Source organism: Lampetra planeri, chromosome 53, assembly GCF_965212315.1.
Source record: "Lampetra planeri chromosome 53, kcLamPlan1.2.h2, whole genome shotgun sequence".
Classification (NCBI taxonomy): domain Eukaryota; kingdom Metazoa; phylum Chordata; class Hyperoartia; order Petromyzontiformes; family Petromyzontidae; genus Lampetra; species Lampetra planeri.
The window spans coordinates 8,166,516-8,187,496 of record NC_136159.1 but is presented as its reverse complement, the minus strand read 5'-3'; the positions used below and the strand labels follow the sequence as shown (position 1 = coordinate 8,187,496).

The 20,981-nt window shown below is 54.1% G+C and overlaps 1 protein-coding gene across 1 annotated transcript in view; it reads left to right on the top strand.

Annotated features, from left to right (window-relative positions):
* Positions 1-20,981, top strand: part of KCNN3 (potassium calcium-activated channel subfamily N member 3) — a 125,026-nt gene that overhangs the window by 31,884 nt on the left and 72,161 nt on the right. Inside the window, exon 3 of the mRNA XM_078617114.1 lies at positions 6,303-6,721. Coding sequence (XP_078473240.1) covers positions 6,303-6,721 — 419 coding nt within the window. The remainder of the gene's footprint in view (positions 1-6,302; positions 6,722-20,981) is intronic.

Below are 20,981 nucleotides of genomic sequence, written 5' to 3'. Positions count from 1 at the left end.
GAAAGAGAGAGACACACAGAAACTCCAAATATACAGACAACAAGAGCACTGAATTAATTGTACGATGGAAATAATTCCTCTTCCCCTCGCCTACTCATTCCTTCCGCGCTGACGAGGTGCCTTGGAAGAGGTGGGTGGTGCTCACACTTTACCCCACGACACGAGACCTGCCGAGAGGGGGCTGTGGGGGATGGTTGGGGTGGCTGACGGGTGCATTTAATTAACTTCGTAGGTGCTGCTCGCTAACAGCACTTGCCCCTACGGTATGTTGGGGCTATACGGGGGATTTTTGTCTTTGTTTCATTTTTTAAGACACTCTCCCACTAATGTTAACAAAAGAAAATCTGCGTTGGCAGTGGCGCACAATGACCAACTAATAAAATCGTCTTTGTTCTTTCGGTAAAGTCACGTAGAATGGAAGTAATAAAATAATAAAAATAAAACATCATAAAAGAAAAATGTAAAATTTTTATTATTTTATTATTTTCCTTCTACGTGATTTTACCGAAAGAACCAAGAAGATGAATCCCTGCAGTCACGAAAGCTTTAAATCAAAATTCAACTAATAAAACTCGACACACAATTTGTAAACAGAGCACCCTGGCTTTAAAAGGAAATGCAGAGAATTAATTGGCGACGTTTTGGACAACGGCCCTTACATTGAGGAAAGGCGATTTCCCAAAACGTGTAGCCTATCATGTGAAATATATCATCTATCTACATATTTAAGATCACGTGCAGTGCTATCGATGGACGTGTTGAGTTATCCTACCCCCACTGCATAAACCTAGGCGACTTGTTCCAACCGCGGGCAGTGAGAGAACGCCTCGACACACCACGCCAACGGAATTGTGTTACATACACTCACTTGGGCGCCGCGTTGGCTAGGAGATGTTGACTCCCTCGCCTGGTGTACAGGAGGTCGTGGGTTCGCTCCAGACCCTGACGCCTGCTGTATATTTGGAGTTTGCGTGTCTCTCTCTCATCATCATCACGGTGGCTAGGAGATGTTGACTACCTCGCCTGGTGTACAGGAGGTCGTGGGTTCGCTCCAGACCCTGACGCCTGCTGTATATTTGGAGTTTGCGTGTCTCTCTCTCATCATCATCACGGTGGCTAGGAGATGTTGACTACCTCGCCTGGTGTACAGGAGGTCGTGGGTTCGCTCCAGACCCTGACGCCTGCTGTATATTTGGAGTTTGCGTGTCTCTCTCTCTCATCATCATCACGGTGGCTAGGAGATGTTGACTCCCTCGCCTGGTATACAGGAGGGTCGTGGGTTCGATCCCTGGCCCTGACGACGCCGCCGTCTGCTGTGTATACCCAAAGTGGTCGCGTGGATTTTTCTCCGGGTCCTCCGGCTTTCCCCCCTCCCCTCGCGTTTAGATTATTTGGCTGCTTTATATGTCCACGTGGTAATGATAAGCCACTTCGTTGTGCTGTCATTTGTGATCGCCAGGTTGCTTCTGAACAAGAGCTGCCTAGCTCAGTGGGGGCCTTACCTGCTAAAATACAAAAATAGTGAATGTAGTTTCATCTAGATTTGAAGCTTTCGTGACTGCAGGGATCCATACGTAGGTATAAACTAAAATAAAAATAACTCGCGACGTTTCAATTGCAACACAAGCGATCATCATCAGGTGGGAAAACCACGGCAAGAAAAATGTAGTTTAGAAATCGTGTGCAAAGGTACAACCTCTGCACGTTTCTATTTTACACACGCGCACACACACAACAGGTCAAGGCCACTGAGCCCTGGATGATCTGGTCGCACGTGATGACAGCTCGAAGCGGCTGATGATGATGATGATGCTCACTACCTCGCCTGGTATACAGGAGGTCGTGGGTTCGATCCTGACTCTGACGCCTGCTGCTGTATATTTGTAGTTTGTAGTATCTCTCTCTCCCCGTGGTCGCGTGGTTTTTTCTCCGGTTCCTCCAGTTTTTTCCTCCACATGTAGAATCGACATCACACGTTTAGAGTATTGATGGTCATCATCATCACCATCACCGCACGTGGGCCATTCATAGTAGCGGCCAAACGTCATCCGAACTGCGCGTCGATTCCCACTGTGGCCGTGGCCAGGAGTGAACTTTTGACTCGTCACGGAGGGGGAGGGGGTTATTTAGCGAGCAGAGTAATCGATGTTTTCCTCCGCGCTCCGCTCCGTAGGAACTCGACGCCTGTGAATGATAATTTCGGAGCGGCAATTTACAGGCGAGCGAGAAGGAGCCGACAATAACATACCTCATTACCTACCTACCGCGCTGTTAATTAAGCTAATTGGTGCCATCGAGCGAGTATGCCGGCGGGAAGAGGGTGAGTGGAGGCTCCGGACAGAGCGCCAAGGTGGCTTGGAGATGTTAACTACCTCGCCTGGTACACAGGAGGTCGTGGGTTCGATCCTGACCCTGATGCCTGCTGCATATTTGGAGTTTGCATCTCTCTCTCACCATTACGGTGGCTAGGAGATGTTAACTACCTCGCCTGGTATACAGGAGGTCGTGGGTTCGATCCTGACTCTGACGCCTTCTGTATATTTGGAGTTTGTGTGTCTCTCTCTCTCTCCCCGTGGTCACGTGGATTTTTCTCCGGGTCTTCCAGTTTTTTCCTCCACATTTAGAATCGACATCACGCGTTTAGAGTATTTGGCTGCGATAAATGTCCACGTGATGACGATAAGCCACTTCGTTGAGCTATAATTTGTGAAAGTCAGGTCCCTCTTGTTGTATAGCTCAGTGGGACCATACCTGGTAAAGTAAAAAAAATGTTTAAATAGGTAAATTATGGCGAGCGTAGTAACGGCAAGTAGTTACTGTGTCAGAGGCCGGTCTTGAAACTTCGCAACGGCCCCAGCGCGTGTGCGTGTCTGTGTATTTTTAAAGAGGGCCCCTTTAACTCGTGATTTTTTTTTATCAAAGTGCACCCAAAAAATGCGTTGCGAGCCCACGTCCTGACTCACCCAACGCGGATTGGGTGCTGGGTGGAGATCGACCACGCGACCCCCCCACCCACCCACCCCCACCCCTTGGGTTGGAATGAATGGGTGCAGTCGGGATGCCAATTATTTGGTGCAGCAATTGGCCGAGCGAAAATTGTACGAACGAGACGGAAAGTAACAAAGAAATAATACACACGAGACGCAAACAAAACAAGAAAATTCCCCCCCCAAATTGAATGGTGACCTCCCCCCCCCCTCCACTCTCCCCCCGAGATTTCGTAGCATGGACCTTGCCATCACGATTTTGCACAGAGGCTTGGGTGGAAGCCCTCTGACCAGCTCAAATAGGGGGCCCAGAATTGAAACATTGTCACGAAAAAACTGCCAGCAGCAAGGGGCAAACCGAGGCGACCCATGTGTGTGTATGTATGTATATATCTATACATAACTGGCTTCATCGTTGTTAGAACTCATCAGCGTGGCATAGCCACCGTTGCCTTGCTGCTGTTCTGGCTGGCGCATCTCTCCACAGTATCCGCGATGTACACCTCGACCCTAAACTAAACTAACAACGTTCTTTAAAATTTATGTTACCCAGGTAAGGCTCCACTGAGCTGTATGGATATTTTTCACCCAGCCAACAGGCCTATCGCAAATGATAGCTCGATCAAGTGGCTCATCGCGTATGAATGAAGAGCGGTAGCCAAATACGCTGATCGCGTGATGTTAAATGTGCGGGCGAAATACGGGAGACGCGGAGAAAAATCCACGCGACCACAGGGAGAGAGAGAGAGAGAGAACACACAAACTCGGAATATACAGCAGCAGGCGTCACGGATCAAACCCACGACCTCATGTATACCAGGCGAGGTGGTTAACATCTCACAGCCACCTTAGCACCCTCTCGCCACCATGACCCGGTCATCGCATCAGCCGGGCAGCGGCGGCGGCGGCGGTGGTGGTGGTAGTGGCTACGCCGCTGCACGTGGCTGCCTGCAATCCGGCAGCAATGTGGAGGCAGGCAGCGCGGGTGGGTGGATCACACGCAGATGGGGTTGTTGTAAAGCTCCCTTGCCGTACCCCGGCACGCCAGGAGTAGGCGGCACAGCAGAGTGCGGATTCCACCTGTTCCCTTTGTACGGGATAGAGTGTTTCCCCCTCGCACGCGGAGGTTGTCTCCGGATGCTCTGGGTTCCTCCCATACGTATGAACGCTCATTAATTGGCCGAAAACACCTTTATGCATAGAGGACAGCAAAGCTTGGGCAATTGTTGGTAGCGCCGGTTCCTCGCAGCAATGTGGCTGCTGCTGCCGCTCCGCCCCTCGTCTGTGGTTCCTCCTCCTCCTACTGGCGCCTCTGAGTCGTCCACTCTCTCTGTAAGTCGTCCTCTCTCTCTGTAAGTCGTCCCCTCTCTCTCTCTCTGAGTCGTCCTCTCTCTCTCCGAGTCGTCCCCCCCCCCTCTCTCTGAGTCGTCTCTATCTCTTTCTCTCTAAGTCGTACCCCCTCTCTCTCTAAGTCGTCCCCCTCTCTCTCTAAGTCGTCCTCTCTCTCTCTAAGTCGTCCTCTCTCCGAGTCGTCCCCTCTCTCTCTCTTTCCCCGAGGGAGTGTACACAGTACGGCAGTGCAACACTAGAAGTCGCCACTCTCATTATTCACAATCCTCGTTGTGATGTCCTACCAGCTGCTGGGTGTGCGTGTGTGCTGTTATCGCGTCTCGGGCTGTAAGGAGTCCACACCCCCTCGCTCTGTGAGACTTCACCGTGAATCTTTTCCAGTCACCCACCCTTCGTACCATGTTACGGTTGGCTACGTACGGTGCGAAAGAAGTTCAACATACAGTTCATACTACGCGCGGCCTGGGTCATTTATTAATTCAGTAATTGGGGAGGGGAGGGGGGGGGGTCAGGGTGAATGTGGTGGTGGGGGTAGATTAATTGGGGGGGGGGAGATGAGTGGAGTGGGGGGCAGGGGAGATGGAGGGGAGGAGAACGGGAGGAGGAGGGAGGAGGGGGGAGGAGAGAAAGGGGGGGGGGGGGGCGGAGAGGGGAAGAGGGAGAGTAGGGGGATGGGGGGTCCCCTTGTAACCGTGGTACTGCGCTATTTTTATCCCGCGCGCCTATTGATTGGCGCGCTGCCGCGTGATTGATCCACGGCCATTAAACGAGGAGCACGCTCCCTAATTAAAAGAAGCCCGTTGCGTTCACTGGGGCCCGTCTGTGTATTATCATTATCAATGTTGATGTTGGAGTAGGCGAGTGATTCAAGGCGACGAGACGGAAGGACGCAGCTGACTCGGGAACACCGCGGAGAGATTTGCGCGAAGTTTAAAAAAGAAATTGATACATATTCGTTATAACTCCTTTTTTTTTTTTTACAAATTGTCAACGGAGAAAATGTTGGACGCAACAAAATGAAATGTAAACAGATACAGGATACAAAGTAAGCAAATTAATAAGAATATGAATAATTATCATAAATAATTATTAGAATATTATAAAAATAATAATTACAAAGCAAATGTAGGGACAAAAAATAGCAGGATACAAAGTAAACGAATCAATATTATTATTAAGAATTAGTTTGTATTCATAATTATTTACATTTGAAGGTGTAACTCTGTATCGATGCTACTGCAGTGATCGCCCCCCGCTCCCGTAGAGCGCGATAGGGGACGACTCGGAGAGAGAGAGAGAGAGTGGATGACTTCGGGAGAGAGGGGACCACAGAGAGAGAGAGAGGGGACGACTCAGCGTTGCCAGGAGTAGGAACCCCAAACGAGTGGGAAGGCAGCGGCATCAGCCAGGCAGCGGCATCAGCCAGGCAGCGATGACACCACGATCTGCAGTCCTCTATATATGAAGGTGTTTTAACTCAAAACTTTCGTGACTGCAGGCATTCATATCTATGTACGTGACTTTACCGAAAGAACCATAGAACATGGAGGTGTGATTGGCCAATTAATACGATGACAATGCACCTGCTTCCCATATTTGTGTCTCCACAGGAAATTACGTTTTTCTTTTACATTGCATCAGCCAAATGGCCTTCTGGGAGTGGGTTTATTTTCCAGCAGCATTTGTATTTAACATTTAAAGTCTCATCAGCAAAGTGAGACGTATCTAACAATGAACTACTGGTCCAACGGTTTCAACGTTCACAGTCTCATCAGTATAAGTCAGGTTAGCCACTGATTCAATGCGGTTTCAACATTCACAGTCTCATCAGCAGAGTCAGGCTAGCCACTGGTCCAACACGGCTTCAACATTCACAGTCTCATCAGCCGAGTCGAGGCTGACCCTAACCTTCGCGGGTGCCCATACTCCCCTGACCCACCAACCCCCCCCCCCCCCCCTACGCAGCTCTTCATGGTGGACAACGGCGCGGACGACTGGCGCATCGCCATGACGTGGGAGCGCATCTTCTTCATCGCCCTCGAGCTGTCGATCTGCGCGGTGCACCCCGTGCCGGGCCACTACACGTTCACGTGGCGCGCCCGGCTCGCCTTCACGCACGACGCATCGCAGGTGGAGGCCGACGTCGACATCGTCCTCTCCATCCCCATGTTCCTGCGCCTCTACCTGATCGCGCGCGTCATGCTGCTGCACAGCAAGCTGTTCACGGACGCGTCGTCGCGAAGCATCGGCGCCCTCAACAAGATCAACTTCAACACGCGCTTCGTCATGAAGACGCTCATGACCATCTGCCCCGGCACCGTGCTGCTCGTCTTCAGCATCTCGCTGTGGATCATCGCCGCGTGGACGGTGCGCGCGTGCGAGAGGTGAGGCCGTGGTCACGGGGGGGGGGGGGGGTGGGGGGGGGGCGCGGGGGGGTGAGCGTGAGAGGTGAGGTGGACGCGAGTTGGGGCGGGGGGGGGGGTGAGTGAGTGAGGAGCGTGGGGGTGAGGGGGTGAGTGAGTGAGAGAGGGGTGAGTGAGTGAGTTGGGTGAGTGAGGCTGTTGTCCGGAGTGAGTGAGTGAGGCTGTGGTCCAGAGTGAGTGAGTGAGAGAGGGGTTAGTGAGTGAGCCAGTGAGTGAGAGAGGGGTGAGTGAGTGAGCCAGTGAGCGAGTGAGGGGTGAGTGAGTGAGTGAGTGAATGAGAAGGGTGAGTGAGGCTGTGGCCCTGAGTGAGTGAGTGAGCGAGTGAGTGAGTGAGGCTGTGGCCCGGAGTGAGTGAGCGAGTGAGTGAGTGAGGCTGTGGTCCAGAGTGAGTGAGAGAGAGGGGTGAGTGAGGCTATGGTCGGGGTGAGCGTGCTGTTGGTGTGTATGTTGAACTTCTCTTGCACCATACGTAGCCAGCCGTGCTAATCGGAGGTGCGGGTTTAACGACACATTTATAGTCACGCAATCTAACCTCCCCCCTTTATTATGGATGGACCTCCTTGCCTCGTCCTTTTCTCGTCCACACCCCCACCCACCTCTTCTTCGTAACCCGGAGCCTGGCATGAGCGTGGGGTGCAGGAGTTTTTCCTCGGGGGGAGTTGTGAATGGCACCGAGATTGCTCGTGCTGCGATCTCGGCAACTGTGACGTTTCCCAATCACGTGGTGTGGGGGGCGGGGCGGCGAGAGTGACGCGTGGCGCCTGAGCAGTCGCCCAGTCGCGTGCCGTCTTTGCCCTGTGGCGCGTGTTGTGTGGCACTGGGGCACGTGGCACTGGGTCACGTGGTACTAGGGCACGTGACACTGGGGCACGTGACACTGGGGCACGTGGCACTGGGGCACGTGGCACAATGTGGCACGTGGCACGACTCGAGTACGACGTTTTGCTGGTTGTAATTACCGAAATGTAAATGTTGTAGGTTTACTCTCCAACACACCGGTGCGCTGAACTGGTCACGAATTGGCCACGTTGTGTTTACGTGACGGACCTAATTGGCTGTGTTGGGTGGTGGCGGGTTTAACGACGCATTTAGATCTACGCGATCTCACCCACAAACCTCTTACGGATATTAATGGGCGCGAATGCCCCGCTGCGTGTTAAACCGAGTGTTAAACCGAGTGTTAAGATGTTCAAACGCCGAATAGACGCACACCCGTCATGTCAAGGCGTCACCGAGTCTGCGTTAACCACGCATCACGATTGTCGTGAACCATGCAAGCACAACACGCTCTGTCAATAATGTCACGCATTGTCCTTGAAAGTGATTTGCCTGCACCAGGGGCCAGCCTCCTCCGTGGCCTCGTCTCACCGGTGTGACACCAACGAACGCCGCGTGGAACGCCCTTCCCTCTGGCATGAGGATGCCACTGAGAACTTTGCACTTTTATATCATCTACATTTACACACGTATCACTTTAGAGCTGCTTTCTGCGTTGTAGTTTGTTGTCCTACCCCCCCCCCCACCGCACCTCCGATGAGCAACGGTTGGCTGTGTACGGTGCGAAAGAAGTTCAACATTCATACTGTACATCATATCATGAACAGCTGTGGTCGAGCAGTTAAATTCACGGGACCGTATTTTTCCCGGCATCAAGCGTAGAGTTTCTGTATTTGTGCGTGCGTGTGCACCGCTGCCAAAGCAGCATCACCAAACAATTGATCGCATCTCGTATGTTGCATGCCACATGTTGCATGCCACATGTTGCATGCCATTGGGAGCTCTGCACTTAAAAAAAAAATTGACAAATCGGCTCTTTGGAACTGCTCTTTGTGTTTTAGTTCGTCGTCCTCCGCCCCGTGCCCCGCACCTCCGATTGGCGCGGTTGGCTACGTACGGTGAAAAAGAAGTCCCAACATATACAGTATGGACATCGCTGGCGCTCCGCTAGCTAGCTAGTCACCCGAGTCGCGTGTCAAACGCCACTGTTGGCTTATTGACCTGCCACTTGTTGTTGCACACCCGTGGCTCAACGCCACGGCAACGGGTTGGTAAGAGCCGGCAAAGGATGCGACGGGGAGAAGGGAGAGGAGGGGCCAGAAATGGGGAATACGAGAAAGAGGACGGAAAAGTACCGGAGCGACGGCGATGGGGAGTGAAGGAAGGGGTCAGGAGAGACGAGGAGAGGGGGGAGAGGCTGCGTCGGGAGCTCGACGCAGCTGATGCACGGAGCGGCGTCTGTTTTCACAGTGGGCGGGGCGTGGAGAGGGGAGACAAAGGCGGCCGCCCGTGGTGCTGGCCACCAAACCCACCTCGTGTGCCGTGCCGGCCGTCGTAGGTGCTACCCGCTAACAGCACTTGCCCCAACACTCTGTTAAGGCTACACGGGGGATCTTTGTCTTTGTGTGTGTTGGCCACCAAACTCACCTCGTGTGCCGTGCCGGCCTTCGTAGGTGCTACCCGCTAACAGCACTTGCCCCAACACTCTGTTAAGGCTACACGGGGGATCTTTGCCTTTGTGTGTGTTGGCCACCCACCCCCTCCTGTGCCATGCCGGCCTTCGTCGGTGTTACTCGCTAACAGCACTTGCCCCAACACTCTGTTGAGACTATTCGGAGTGTCTTTGTAGTTTGCGTGGTGTGCTCTCTGGCCTGCAGAGTAGCGGCTGGTGGGCACGCAGAGGTCACGAGATCTCGCGGGAGGCTCGAGCTGATTTAGCGGCACTCTGAATCGTGAATTATTCCTGCACGCAGCACAAGATGTTGGGTCACGGTTGTGGTGGTGGCTGGTGAACTGAACGCGAGTCCTGTGCCAGGGCGAACGGCAGTCGCTCGCCCACGTTTGAACCCTGAACCGGTCGGTCCCTCGGGGGGAGGGAGGGGGGGTGGGGGTTGCCCGTTTCACGCCGACCATCGTGGGGAAGTATGGTCAAACAACCCTCCCCCTCCATTTGACCGGGACGGCACAGGGGAGGTCTGCATCCAGCAGTGGATTGTGAAACGGGGGCAGGGTGTGGGGGGGGCGCTGTGAGATGACACGGTATAGGCGGTAGGTTGGTTGGTTGGGCTTGGATGCTTCAAGTCGTGTGATTGCGTTGGGGAGACAGACAGGGTCGCAATCATCGCCGCGACCACCACCACCACCCCACAAGGGCAGACGCCTCACCTTGCGCCGCACAGGGGACACGGCTGAGTGGGTGGGTGGGGGTGGGAGTCGGCAAGCAGTGTAACAGGAAGAGTCATTATTTTGGAATTCGGTTTAAAGTAAAAAACAACAGCCTCAAATGTTTACAGAGTCCGCAGTGCATTTGAATAACGTCACGAAAGCGGCTCCTTCAAGAGCCGCGGGTTGCCGACTCCTGGTGAAGGGTTAGTGTGGTTAACTAGCTGGTGAAGGGTTAGTGTGGTTAACTAGCTGGTGAAGGGGGATCTTTGTCTTTGTGTGTGTTGGCCACCCACCCCCTCGTGTGCCGTGCCGGCCTTCATAGGGTGCTACTCGCTAACAGCACTTGCCCCAGCACTCTGTTAAGGCTACGCGGGGGATCTTTGTCTTTGTGTGTGTTGGCCACCCACCCCATCGTGTGCCGTGCTTGCTTTCGTAGGTGCTACTCGCTAACAGCACTTGCCCCAGCACTCTGTTGAGGCTACGCGGGGGATCTTTGTCTGTGTGTGTGTGTGGTCTCTCGCGCGCGATGCTCGCTCCCAAGGTCACGGCACCGCGCTGCGCGCCACGTGCGGCGTTCAAAGCGCCGCTCTCTCCGTCCCGGTGACGAGTCAAGATCTCGACGCCTCGCTTCGTCATCATCAATATCACGCTTCGTTGTCATTGTCGCAGAGACAGGCGGTGGAGCGTGTCTGGGTTGGCGGTGTGTGCGGGAGGGGGGGGGGTCTCAGGGGGAGGTGTGGGTATGGGGTGGGGGGTGAGTTGGGGGCGGTGGGGATGGGGTGGCTGGGAGGGATGGGGGTTGGGTGGTTGGTGACCCATGATAATTTCAACTTAAAAAAAATTGCCACTCTGCAGGCTCCAATTAAGTTGAGCGGGGGGGGGGTAGGGAGATCGTCACCCTCCTTGGACTGCCACTGGATGTGATGTGACGTAAAGGCTACATCTTGGCGATATTTCGCAGTGGTCCCGTGGCGGTTACTGGGGACATTCGAGGGGGAGCGGTGGCGGCGCCGTCGTGAACCAGGGCAGCCCCGTCGTGAACCCGGGCAGCCCTGTCGTGAACCGGGGCAGCGCCGTCGTGAACCGGGGCAGCCCCGTCGTGAACCGGGGCAGCCCCGTCGTAAACCCAGGCAGCCCCGTCGTGAACCGGGGCAGCCCCGTCGTGAACCGGGGCAGCCCCGTCGTGAACCGGGGCAGCCCCGTCGTGAACCCGGGCAGCCCCGTCGTGAACCGGGGCAGCCCCGTCGTGAACCGGGGCAGCCCCGTCGTGAACCCGGGCAGCCCCGTCGTGAACCCGGGCAGCCCCGTCGTGAACCCGGACAGCCCCGTCGTGAACCCGGGCAGCAGCCCCGATGTCCTGTTCCCAGCCATGGGGACAGCGCTCGCCCCAACAGGCTAAGAGGCTACGCCGGAAGATCTTTTAGTGGAGGTGTGTGTGGTGTAGGCATGTGTGGTGTGGGTGTAGGCGTGTGTGTGTGTGGTGTAGGTGTGTGTGGTGTAGGCGTGTGTGGTGTGGGTGTAGGCGTGTGTGTGTGTGGTGTAGGTGTGTGTGTGTGGTGTAGGTGTGTGTGGTGTAGGCATGTGTGGTGTAGGCGTGTGGTGTAGGCGTGTGTGGTGTAGGTGTGGTGTAGGCGTGTGTGTGTATGGTGTAGGCGTGTGTGTGTGTGGTGTAGGCGTGTGTGGTGTAGGCGTGTGTGGTGTAGGCGTGTGTGGTGTAGGCGTGTGTGGTGTAGGCGTGTGTGGTGTAGGCGTGTGTGGTGTAGGCGTGTGTGGTGTAGGCGTGTGTGGTGTAGGCGTGTGTGGTGTAGGCGTGTGTGTGGGGAGCGGTAGTGTAGCAGTTCGCGCTCTGCGTTACGAACCTGGCGACCCGGGTTCTATTCCCACTCACAACCAACACCGGTGACGATTATCTAAACCGGTCATGGGCTTCCTCTAGGCTCAAACGAGTACCTGGTGCGGCGTGGTAAACAGCGCCACTGGGGAGACAAAGGCGGCCGGGCGTGGTGCTGGCCACCCACCCCCTCGTGTGCTGTGCCGGCCTTCATAGGTGCTCGCTAACAGCACTTGCCCCAGCAGACTGTTACAGGCTACACGGGTGATCTTTGTCTTTGTGGGGGGGGGGGGGGGCCGCTGAGCTCACCCCCGATGATTTTCCGGCAGGGGAGGGGGGAGGGTTGGGGGCGGGGGGAGGTTTGAGGGCGGGGGGGGGGTTGAGGGCGGGGGGGGGTCCGCTCGCTGCCCCCCCCCCCCCGCCCCGCGTGATGCTCGATGTGGGCATCACGAGGAGCTCTGCGACTCTCTCCTCTCTCGCAGACATCAAAGCGCATCGGCCAAAGAGAAAACAGCGGCAAATCAATATGGTCTCCACCCCCCCACCACCCCCCCACCACCCCCCCACCACCCCGCCACCACCCCCCCACCACCCCCCCCTCTCCCCAGCCTCTCGCGGCAAATCAATATGGTCTTCATCCACCACCCCTCTCCCCCCCCCGCCCCCTCTCGCTGGACCGTCCAGTTAATTGCTCAGCCCAAATGTTATTTACCGCGCGGGCGAACGCCGCTGCTTGTCAAAATGAATAAGCGCAAACTGGTCACAGATTCCTCTTTTAAAATGAGCGTCTTGTTGTTGACTCCGCCGTTGCCGTCGTTGTCATCCGAGCCAGGATCTATCTGTAATGTAGGAACTTGGCGGGAGACGACCTTACGGGTAGCGCACTCTTTTATTAACACCAACGTATATTACACGGGTGGCTAACTCCAGCCTTAACCCACGGGGTTCCCCCGGCTACACCCACACGGGCTCTTACGCCCCGTAGCCTCTCGGAACACACCCAGCCGGGGTGTCCATCTCGACTCTGGGTCCCACAGTCTCGGTCCACATGGACGTCAGACCACGGGTCCCACAGTCTCGCCTCCGAGCCACACAGGGCCCCGGCCCTCACAAGGACAGCGGGTCTAGGGGTCTCAGGGCCTACCTCTGAACCCCGTCTTCGGTCTTCGACTGGTTAACAACTTCCCGAGTGCTCCCGCGCGTCCCCCTTTATAGTCCTTCATGCGGACGTCGCTGAGAGCACCCACCCCAGTTGACCAATCACTGCGCGCTGCCCACGATCCTCTTTCCCACCTTGTGTCAGCGCGCACAACCACGCACCCCGCACCGCCCCGTAATCTCTCACTCCCGGCGCGCGCGTCAACACCACGCCTACATCGCGTGCCCAACCACGCACCCCGCGCCGCCCCGTGATCTCTCACTGCGGGCGCGCGTCCGCACCACCACTACATATCCACTGCTGCGTGAAGGTTGTGGTCCCAAGCCGGTCCCATCTGCTGCCACAATCCGCCGATCACTTGCCCCGCAGTTTAACTCGCAGTAGGGGTGGTGGAGCTTTAGCGACGAATATTATCATTGATAAAGGGTTTTTTTTGGGGGGGTTAGATCGCGTGAATAACACATCCCTGCGGAGGGAGCTGGTAGGAACGTTGGGTTGCTCGGTCAATGGCCAGGGTCAACGGCGGCGTGGTGTGTTCCGCAAATATGGCCGACTGTGAGGGCGGGCACAAGCCGGCGTGAGTAGGTTAAACGTTGAGTTTTATAAGGGCACCACGGAGTGACCAGTCCCTCCCCACCCAGCCCCACCCCTCCCACCCCCCACACAGCCCCACCCAGCCCAGCCCCTCCCCACCCTCCCCACCCAGCCCCTCCCCACCCTCCCCACCCAGCCCCTCCTCACCCTCCCCTCCCCACCCAGCCCCTCCCTGCATGACGGACGGACGGACACAATAATCCCCTGTGGGCTGGTGTAACCAGGAGGTTCCTACCAGTGTACATGTGTCGTTAAACCCACCACCACCCGACACAGCCAGCTAGTAAAGTTTGTAACGTCAACAGAACGTGGCAATTCGTCACCAGTACATCACGCCGGTGTGCTGTACGAGTGTGTCGTACTAGTAACATTTACAATGGTAAACGTTGTGGGTTTACTCTCCTTTACGTGACAAACCTTACGAGTTGGCTATGTCGGGTGGTGGCGGGTTTAACGACACATTTATATATTGACGTTATCTAAGCCTCCACTAAAAAACCTCGATTATGAATCCACCTAGCCCTACCACGTGATGTCACACTACGCCTAGCCCCACCACCTAGCCCCACCACGTGATGTAACACTCCGCCTAGCCCCACCACGTGATGTGACACACCACGTGATGTATCACTCCACCTAGCCCCTCCACCTAGCCCCTCCACCTAGCCCCTCCACCTAGCCCCACCACGTGATGTGACACTCCACCCAGCCCCACCACGTGATATCACACTCCGCCTAGCCCCACCACGTGATGTCACACTCCACCTACCACGTGATGTATCACTCCACCTAGCCCCACCACCTAGCCCCACCACGTGGTGTGACACTCCGCCTAGCCCCACCACGTGATGTCACACTCCGCCTAGCCCCACCACGTGATGTGACACTCCACCTACCACGTGGTGTGACACTCCGCCTAGCCCCACCACGTGACACTCCACCTAGCCCCACCACGTGGTGTAACACTCCACCTACCACGTGATGTGACACTCCACCTAGCCCCACCACGTGATGTGACACTCCACCCAGCCCCACCACGTGATGTCACACTCCGCCTAGCCCCACCACGTGGTGTGACACTCCGCCTAGCCCTACCACGTGACACTCCACCTAGCCCCACCACGTGGTGTGACACTCCACCTAGCCCCACCACGTGATGTAACACACCACGTGACGTAACACACCACGTGATGTAACACTCCACCGAGCACCGCTCATCCCCTTGACCGTGGGGCAGCTTCGTCCCCTCCTAGTCCACGACGCAGCCACCCACGCGTCCTGCCCAGGCCCCCAGACGCCTTCTTCACCGTTTCAATGAAGTCTTTAACCTGCTGCTGCTGTGCGTGAGGGCGGAGGAGCGACGCTCACAACAACGAGCAGAGCGCCGGGTGGATAAAGCACAGCGATTTGGCACAGTAGGGGGCACAGGTGGTGCATCAGCCACTCGTCTCGGTCAGTTGACGCGTGGTACCTGCTGGGTCTGCCCAGTGACCTCCTGCCGGCGGGCGTTCGACACTTCACGTGGCCTTAAAGTGCACGTAGCCTGGCACAAGCGTCGTGGTGACGTCACCGCCACTTAGTGGCGAATGGCGGTTGTTGTTGTGGGGAGCGGTGGTGCAGCGGTCAGCGCGCCGTGCTACGAACCCGAAGAGCCGAATTCGATTCACGCTCACGGCCACCAACGCTGGTGAAGATTACTTGAACCGGTCCTGGGCATCGCCTAGGTACTTAGCCTCAAATGAGTACCTGGTGTGGTGTGTCAACATCGCCACTGGGGAGACAAAGGCGGTCGGGAGTGGTGCTGGCCACCCACCCCCTCGTGTGCCGTGCCAGCCTTCATAGGTGCTCGCTAACAGCACTTGCCCCAACAGTCTGTTCAGGCTATACGGGAGATCTTTGTCTTTATCTAATCTACGAGCTCATCACTCTCTGTCTCTCTCAATGTGGTCGCGTGGATTTTTGTCTCTGGGCCCTTCGGATTTTCCCTTCCACGCTTAGAATCAACGTCACGCGTTTTAGAGTCTTTGGCGACTCGACGTTCCCGCGTGAGACGCCACTTTCGTTGGGCTATCACGTGATGGCCAGGTCGCTTGTCAAAAAGAGCTCCACACATTTCGATTTTAAGCTTTCGTGACTGCAGGGATTCATCTTCTTGGTTTGTTCGGTAAAGCCACGTAGAATGGAAATAATAAAATAATACAAATAAAACATAATAAAATAACTATTTTATTATGGTTTATTTTATTATGTTTTATTTGTATTATTTTATTATTTCCATTCTACGTGACTTTTCCGAAAGAACCAAGAAGATGAGCTCCACACAGCTGAGCGGGGCCTTGTTCCAGGTGAAATAACTCGAAGTTTTGAGACGCAATTCCAAGCGCGCGCCTCTCCACGCTTCCGTGCCCACTTTTTGTTTTCAGTTTTCGATTTGGAATGTCCGCTCGTGACCTCGGAGACTCGGAGCCGTGAGCGTCACAGCCGTTGGCAGCGATGGACACACCACTAGTGGTGTCCACACCACGAGCGGTGTACACACGCACCGCTGGTTAGTGGTGTACACACGCACCCGGCATGGACCACATTTCCATGGACTTGTAGGTGTATCGATTCGAGTGTTCCTCTCGTTGGCTCTCAACGTGACCCCCCCTCGCCACCCCCCCTCGAATTTTCGCCCTTTCATCTTCTCTTTCCAGATGAAACAATTTTTATGAAGTATTTTTACTTAAATTTCGATTTAAAGCTTTCGTGACTGCAGTGATTCATCTTCTTGGTTCTTTCGGTAAAGTCACGTAGAAGGGAAATAATAAAATAATAAAAATAAAACATAATAAAATCATTCTCACGACGTTTTGGCCACAACGCAAGCAGCCGTCCTCAGGTGAAGAACAGGTCTGTCGGAAAGACAGCGTCTGAATATGTGTACTTATTTATTTTACAAGGTAAGACCGACTGAGCTGCATAGCTCTTTCTCAGAAGCCAACGGGCTCTCACAAGTGATAGCTCAACTTCGCCTGGACATTCATAGCAGCCCAAAGACTCCACACGCGTGGTGATGTTCATGCTACACGTGGTGGTGTTCATGCTACACGTGGTGGTGTTCATGCTACACGTGGTGGTGTTCATGCAACACGTGGTGGTGTTCATGCTACACGTGGTGGTGTTCATGCTACACGTGGTGGTGTTCATGCTACACGTGGTGGTGTTCATGCTACACGTGGTGGTGTTCATGCTACACGTGGTGATGTTCATGCTACACGTGGTGGTGTTCATGCAACACGTGGTGGTGTTCATGCTACACGTGGTGGTGTTCATGCTACACGTGGTGGTGTTCATGCTACACGTGGTGGTGTTCATGCTACATGTGGTGGTGTTCATGCTACACGTGGTGGTGTTCATGCTACACGTGGTGATGTTCATGCTACACGTGGTGATGTTCATGCTACACGTGGTGGCGTTCATGCTACACGTGGTGGTGTTCATGCTGCACGTGGTGGTGTTCATGCTACACGTGGTGGTGTTCATGCTACACGTGGTGGTGTTCATGCTACACGTGGTGGTGTTCATGCAACACGTGGTGGTGTTCATGCTACACGTGGTGGTGTTCATGCTACACGTGGTGGTGTTCATGCTACACGTGGTGGTGTTCATGCTACACGTGGTGGTGTTCATGCTACACGTGGTGATGTTCATGTTACACGTGGTGGTGTTCATGTTACACGTGGTGGTGTTCATGCTACACGTGGTGGTGTTCATGCTACACGTGGTGATGTTCATGCTACACGTGGTTGTGTTCATGCTACACGTGGTGGTGTTCATGCTACACGTGGTGGTGTTCATGCTACACGTGGTGGTGTTCATGCTACACGTGGTGATGTTCATGCTACACGTGGTTGTGTTCATGCTACACGTGGTGGTGTTCATGCTACACGTGGTGGTGTTCATGCTACACGTGGTGGTGTTCATGCTACACGTGGTGATGTTCATTCTACACGTGGTGGTGTTCATGCTACACGTGGTGGTGTTCATGCTACACGTGGTGATGTTCATGCTACACGTGGTTGTGTTCATGCTACACGTGGTGGTGTTCATGCTACACGTGGTGATGTTCATGCTACACGTGGTGGTGTTCATGCTACACGTGGTGATGTTCATGCTACACGTGGTTGTGTTCATGCTACACGTGGTGGTGTTCATGCTACACGTGGTGGTGTTCATGCTACACGTGGTGGTGTTCATGCTACACGTGGTGATGTTCATTCTACACGTGGTGGTGTTCATGCTACACGTGGTGGTGTTCATGCTACACGTGGTGATGTTCATGCTACACGTGGTTGTGTTCATGCTACACGTGGTGGTGTTCATGCTACACGTGGTGGTGTTCATGCTACACGTGGTGGTGTTCATGCTACACGTGGTGATGTTCATTCTACACGTGGTGGTGTTCATGCTACACGTGGTGGTGTTCATGCTACACGTGGTGATGTTCATGCTACACGTGGTGGTGTTCATGCTACACGTGGTGATGTTCATTCTACACGTGGTGGTGTTCATGCTACACGTGGTGGTGTTCATGCTACACGTGGTGGTGTTCATGCTACACGTGGTGGTGTTCATGCTACACGTGGTGATGTTCATGCTACACGTGGTGGTGTTCATGCTACACGTGGTGGTGTTCATGCTACACGTGGTGATGTTCATGCTACACGTGGTGGTGTTCATGCTACACGTGGTGATGTTCATGCTGCACGTGGTGGTGTTCATGCTACACGTGGTGGTGTTCATGCTACACGTGGTGGTGTTCACGCTACACATGGTGGTGTTCACGCTACACGTGGTGGTGTTCACGCTGCACGTGGTGGTGTTCAAGCTACACGTGGTGGTGTTCATGCTGCACGTGGTTGTGTTCATGCTACACGTGGTGGTGTTCATGCTACACGTGGTGGTGTTCATGCTACACGTGGTGGTGTTCATGCTACACGTGGTGGTGTTCATGCTACACGTGGTGGTGTTCATGCTACACGTGGTGATGTTCATGCTACACGTGGTGATGTTCATGCTACACGTGGTGATGTTCATGCTACACGTGGTGGTGTTCATGCTACACGTGGTGGTGTTCATGCTACACGTGGTGGTGTTCATGCTACACGTGGTGGTGTTCATGCTACACGTGGTGATGTTCATGCTACACGTGGTGATGTTCATGCTACACGTGGTGGTGTTCATGCTACACGTGGTGATGTTCATGCTACACGTGGTGGTGTTCATGCTACACGTGGTGGTGTTCATGCTACACGTGGTGGTGTTCATGCTACACGTGGTGGTGTTCATGCTACACGTGGTGGTGTTCATGCTACACGTGGTGATGTTCATGCTACACGTGGTGATGTTCATGCTACACGTGGTGATGTTCATGCTGCACGTAGTGGTGTTCATGCTACACGTGGTGGTGTTCATGCTACACGTGGTGGTGTTCATGCTACACGTGGTGATGTTCATGCTACACGTGGTGGTGTTCATGCTACACGTGGTGGTGTTCATGCTACACGTGGTGGTGTTCATGCTACACGTGGTGATGTTCATTCTACACGTGGTTGTGTTCATGCTACACGTGGTGGTGTTCATGCTACACGTGGTGGTGTTCATGCTGCACGTGGTGGTGTTCATGCTGCACGTGGTGGTGTTCATTCTACACGTGGTGGTGTTCATGCTACACGTGGTGATGTTCATGCTACACGTGGTGATGTTCATGCTACACGTGGTGATGTTCATGCTACACGTGGTGGTGTTCATGCTACACGTGGTGGTGTTCATGCTACACGTGGTGGTGTTCATGCTACACGTGGTGATGTTCATGCTACACGTGGTGATGTTCATTCTACACGTGGTGATGTTCATGCTACACGTGGTGGTGTTCATGCTACACGTGGTGGTGTTCATGCTACACGTGGTGATGTTCATGCTACACGTGGTGATGTTCATGCTACACGTGGTGATGTTCATGCTACACGTGGTGATGTTCATGCTACACGTGGTGATGTTCATTCTACACGTGGTGATGTTCATGCTACACGTGGTGGTGTTCATGCTACACGTGGTGGTGTTCATGCTACACGTGGTGATGTTCATGCTACACGTGGTGATGTTCATTCTACACGTGGTGATGTTCATGCTACACGTGGTGGTGTTCATGCTACACGTGGTGGTGTTCATGCTACACGTGGTGATGTTCATGCTACACGTGGTGATGTTCATTCTACACGTGGTGATGTTCATGCTACACGTGGTGATGTTCATGCTACACGTGGTGGTGTTCATGCTACACGTGGTGGTGTTCATGCTACACGTGGTGGTGTTCATTCTACACGTGGTGGTGTTCATGCTACACGTGGTGATGTTCATGCTACACGTGGTGGTGTTCATGCTACACGTGGTGATGTTCATGCTACACGTGGTGGTGTTCATGCTACACGTGGTGGTGTTCATGCTACACGTGGTGATGTTCATGCTACACGTGGTGATGTTCATGCTACACGTGGTGATGTTCATGCTACACGTGGTGATGTTCATGCTACACGTGGTGATGTTCATGCTACACGTGGTGGTGTTCATGCTACACGTGGTGGTGTTCATGCTACACGTGGTGGTGTTCATGCTACACGTGGTGATGTTCATGCTACACGTGGTGATGTTCATTCTACACGTGGTGATGTTCATGCTACACGTGGTGATGTTCATGCTACACGTGGTGGTGTTCATGCTACACGTGGTGATGTTCATTCTACACGTGGTGGTGTTCATGCTACACGTGGTGATGTTCATGCTACACGTGGTGGTGTTCATGATACACGTGGTTGTGTTCATGCTACACGTGGTGGTGTTCATGCTACACGTGGTGGTGTTCATGCTACACGTGGTGGTGTTCATGATACACGTGGTTGTGTTCATGCTACACGTGGTGGTGTTCATGCTACACGTGGTGGTGTTCATGCTACACGTGGTGGTGTTCATGCTACACGTGGTGGTGTTCATGCTACACGTGGTGGTGTTCATGATACACGTGGTTGTGTTCATGCTACACGTGGTGGTGTTCATGCTACACGTGGTGGTGTTCATGCTACACGTGGTGGTGTTCATGCTACACGTGGTGGTGTTCATGCTACACGTGGTGATGTTCATTCTACACGTGGTGGTGTTCATGCTACACGTGGTTGTGTTCATGCTACACGTGGTGGTGTTCATGCTACACGTGGTGGTGTTCATGCTACACGTGGTGGTGTTCATGCTACACGTGGTGGTGTTCATTCTACACGTGGTTGTGTTCATGCTACACGTGGTGGTGTTCATGCTACACGTGGTGTTCATGCTACACGTGGTGGTGTTCATGCTACACGTGGTGGTGTTCATGCTACACGTGGTGTTCATTCTACACGTGGTTGTGTTCATGCTACACGTGGTGGTGTTCATGCTACACG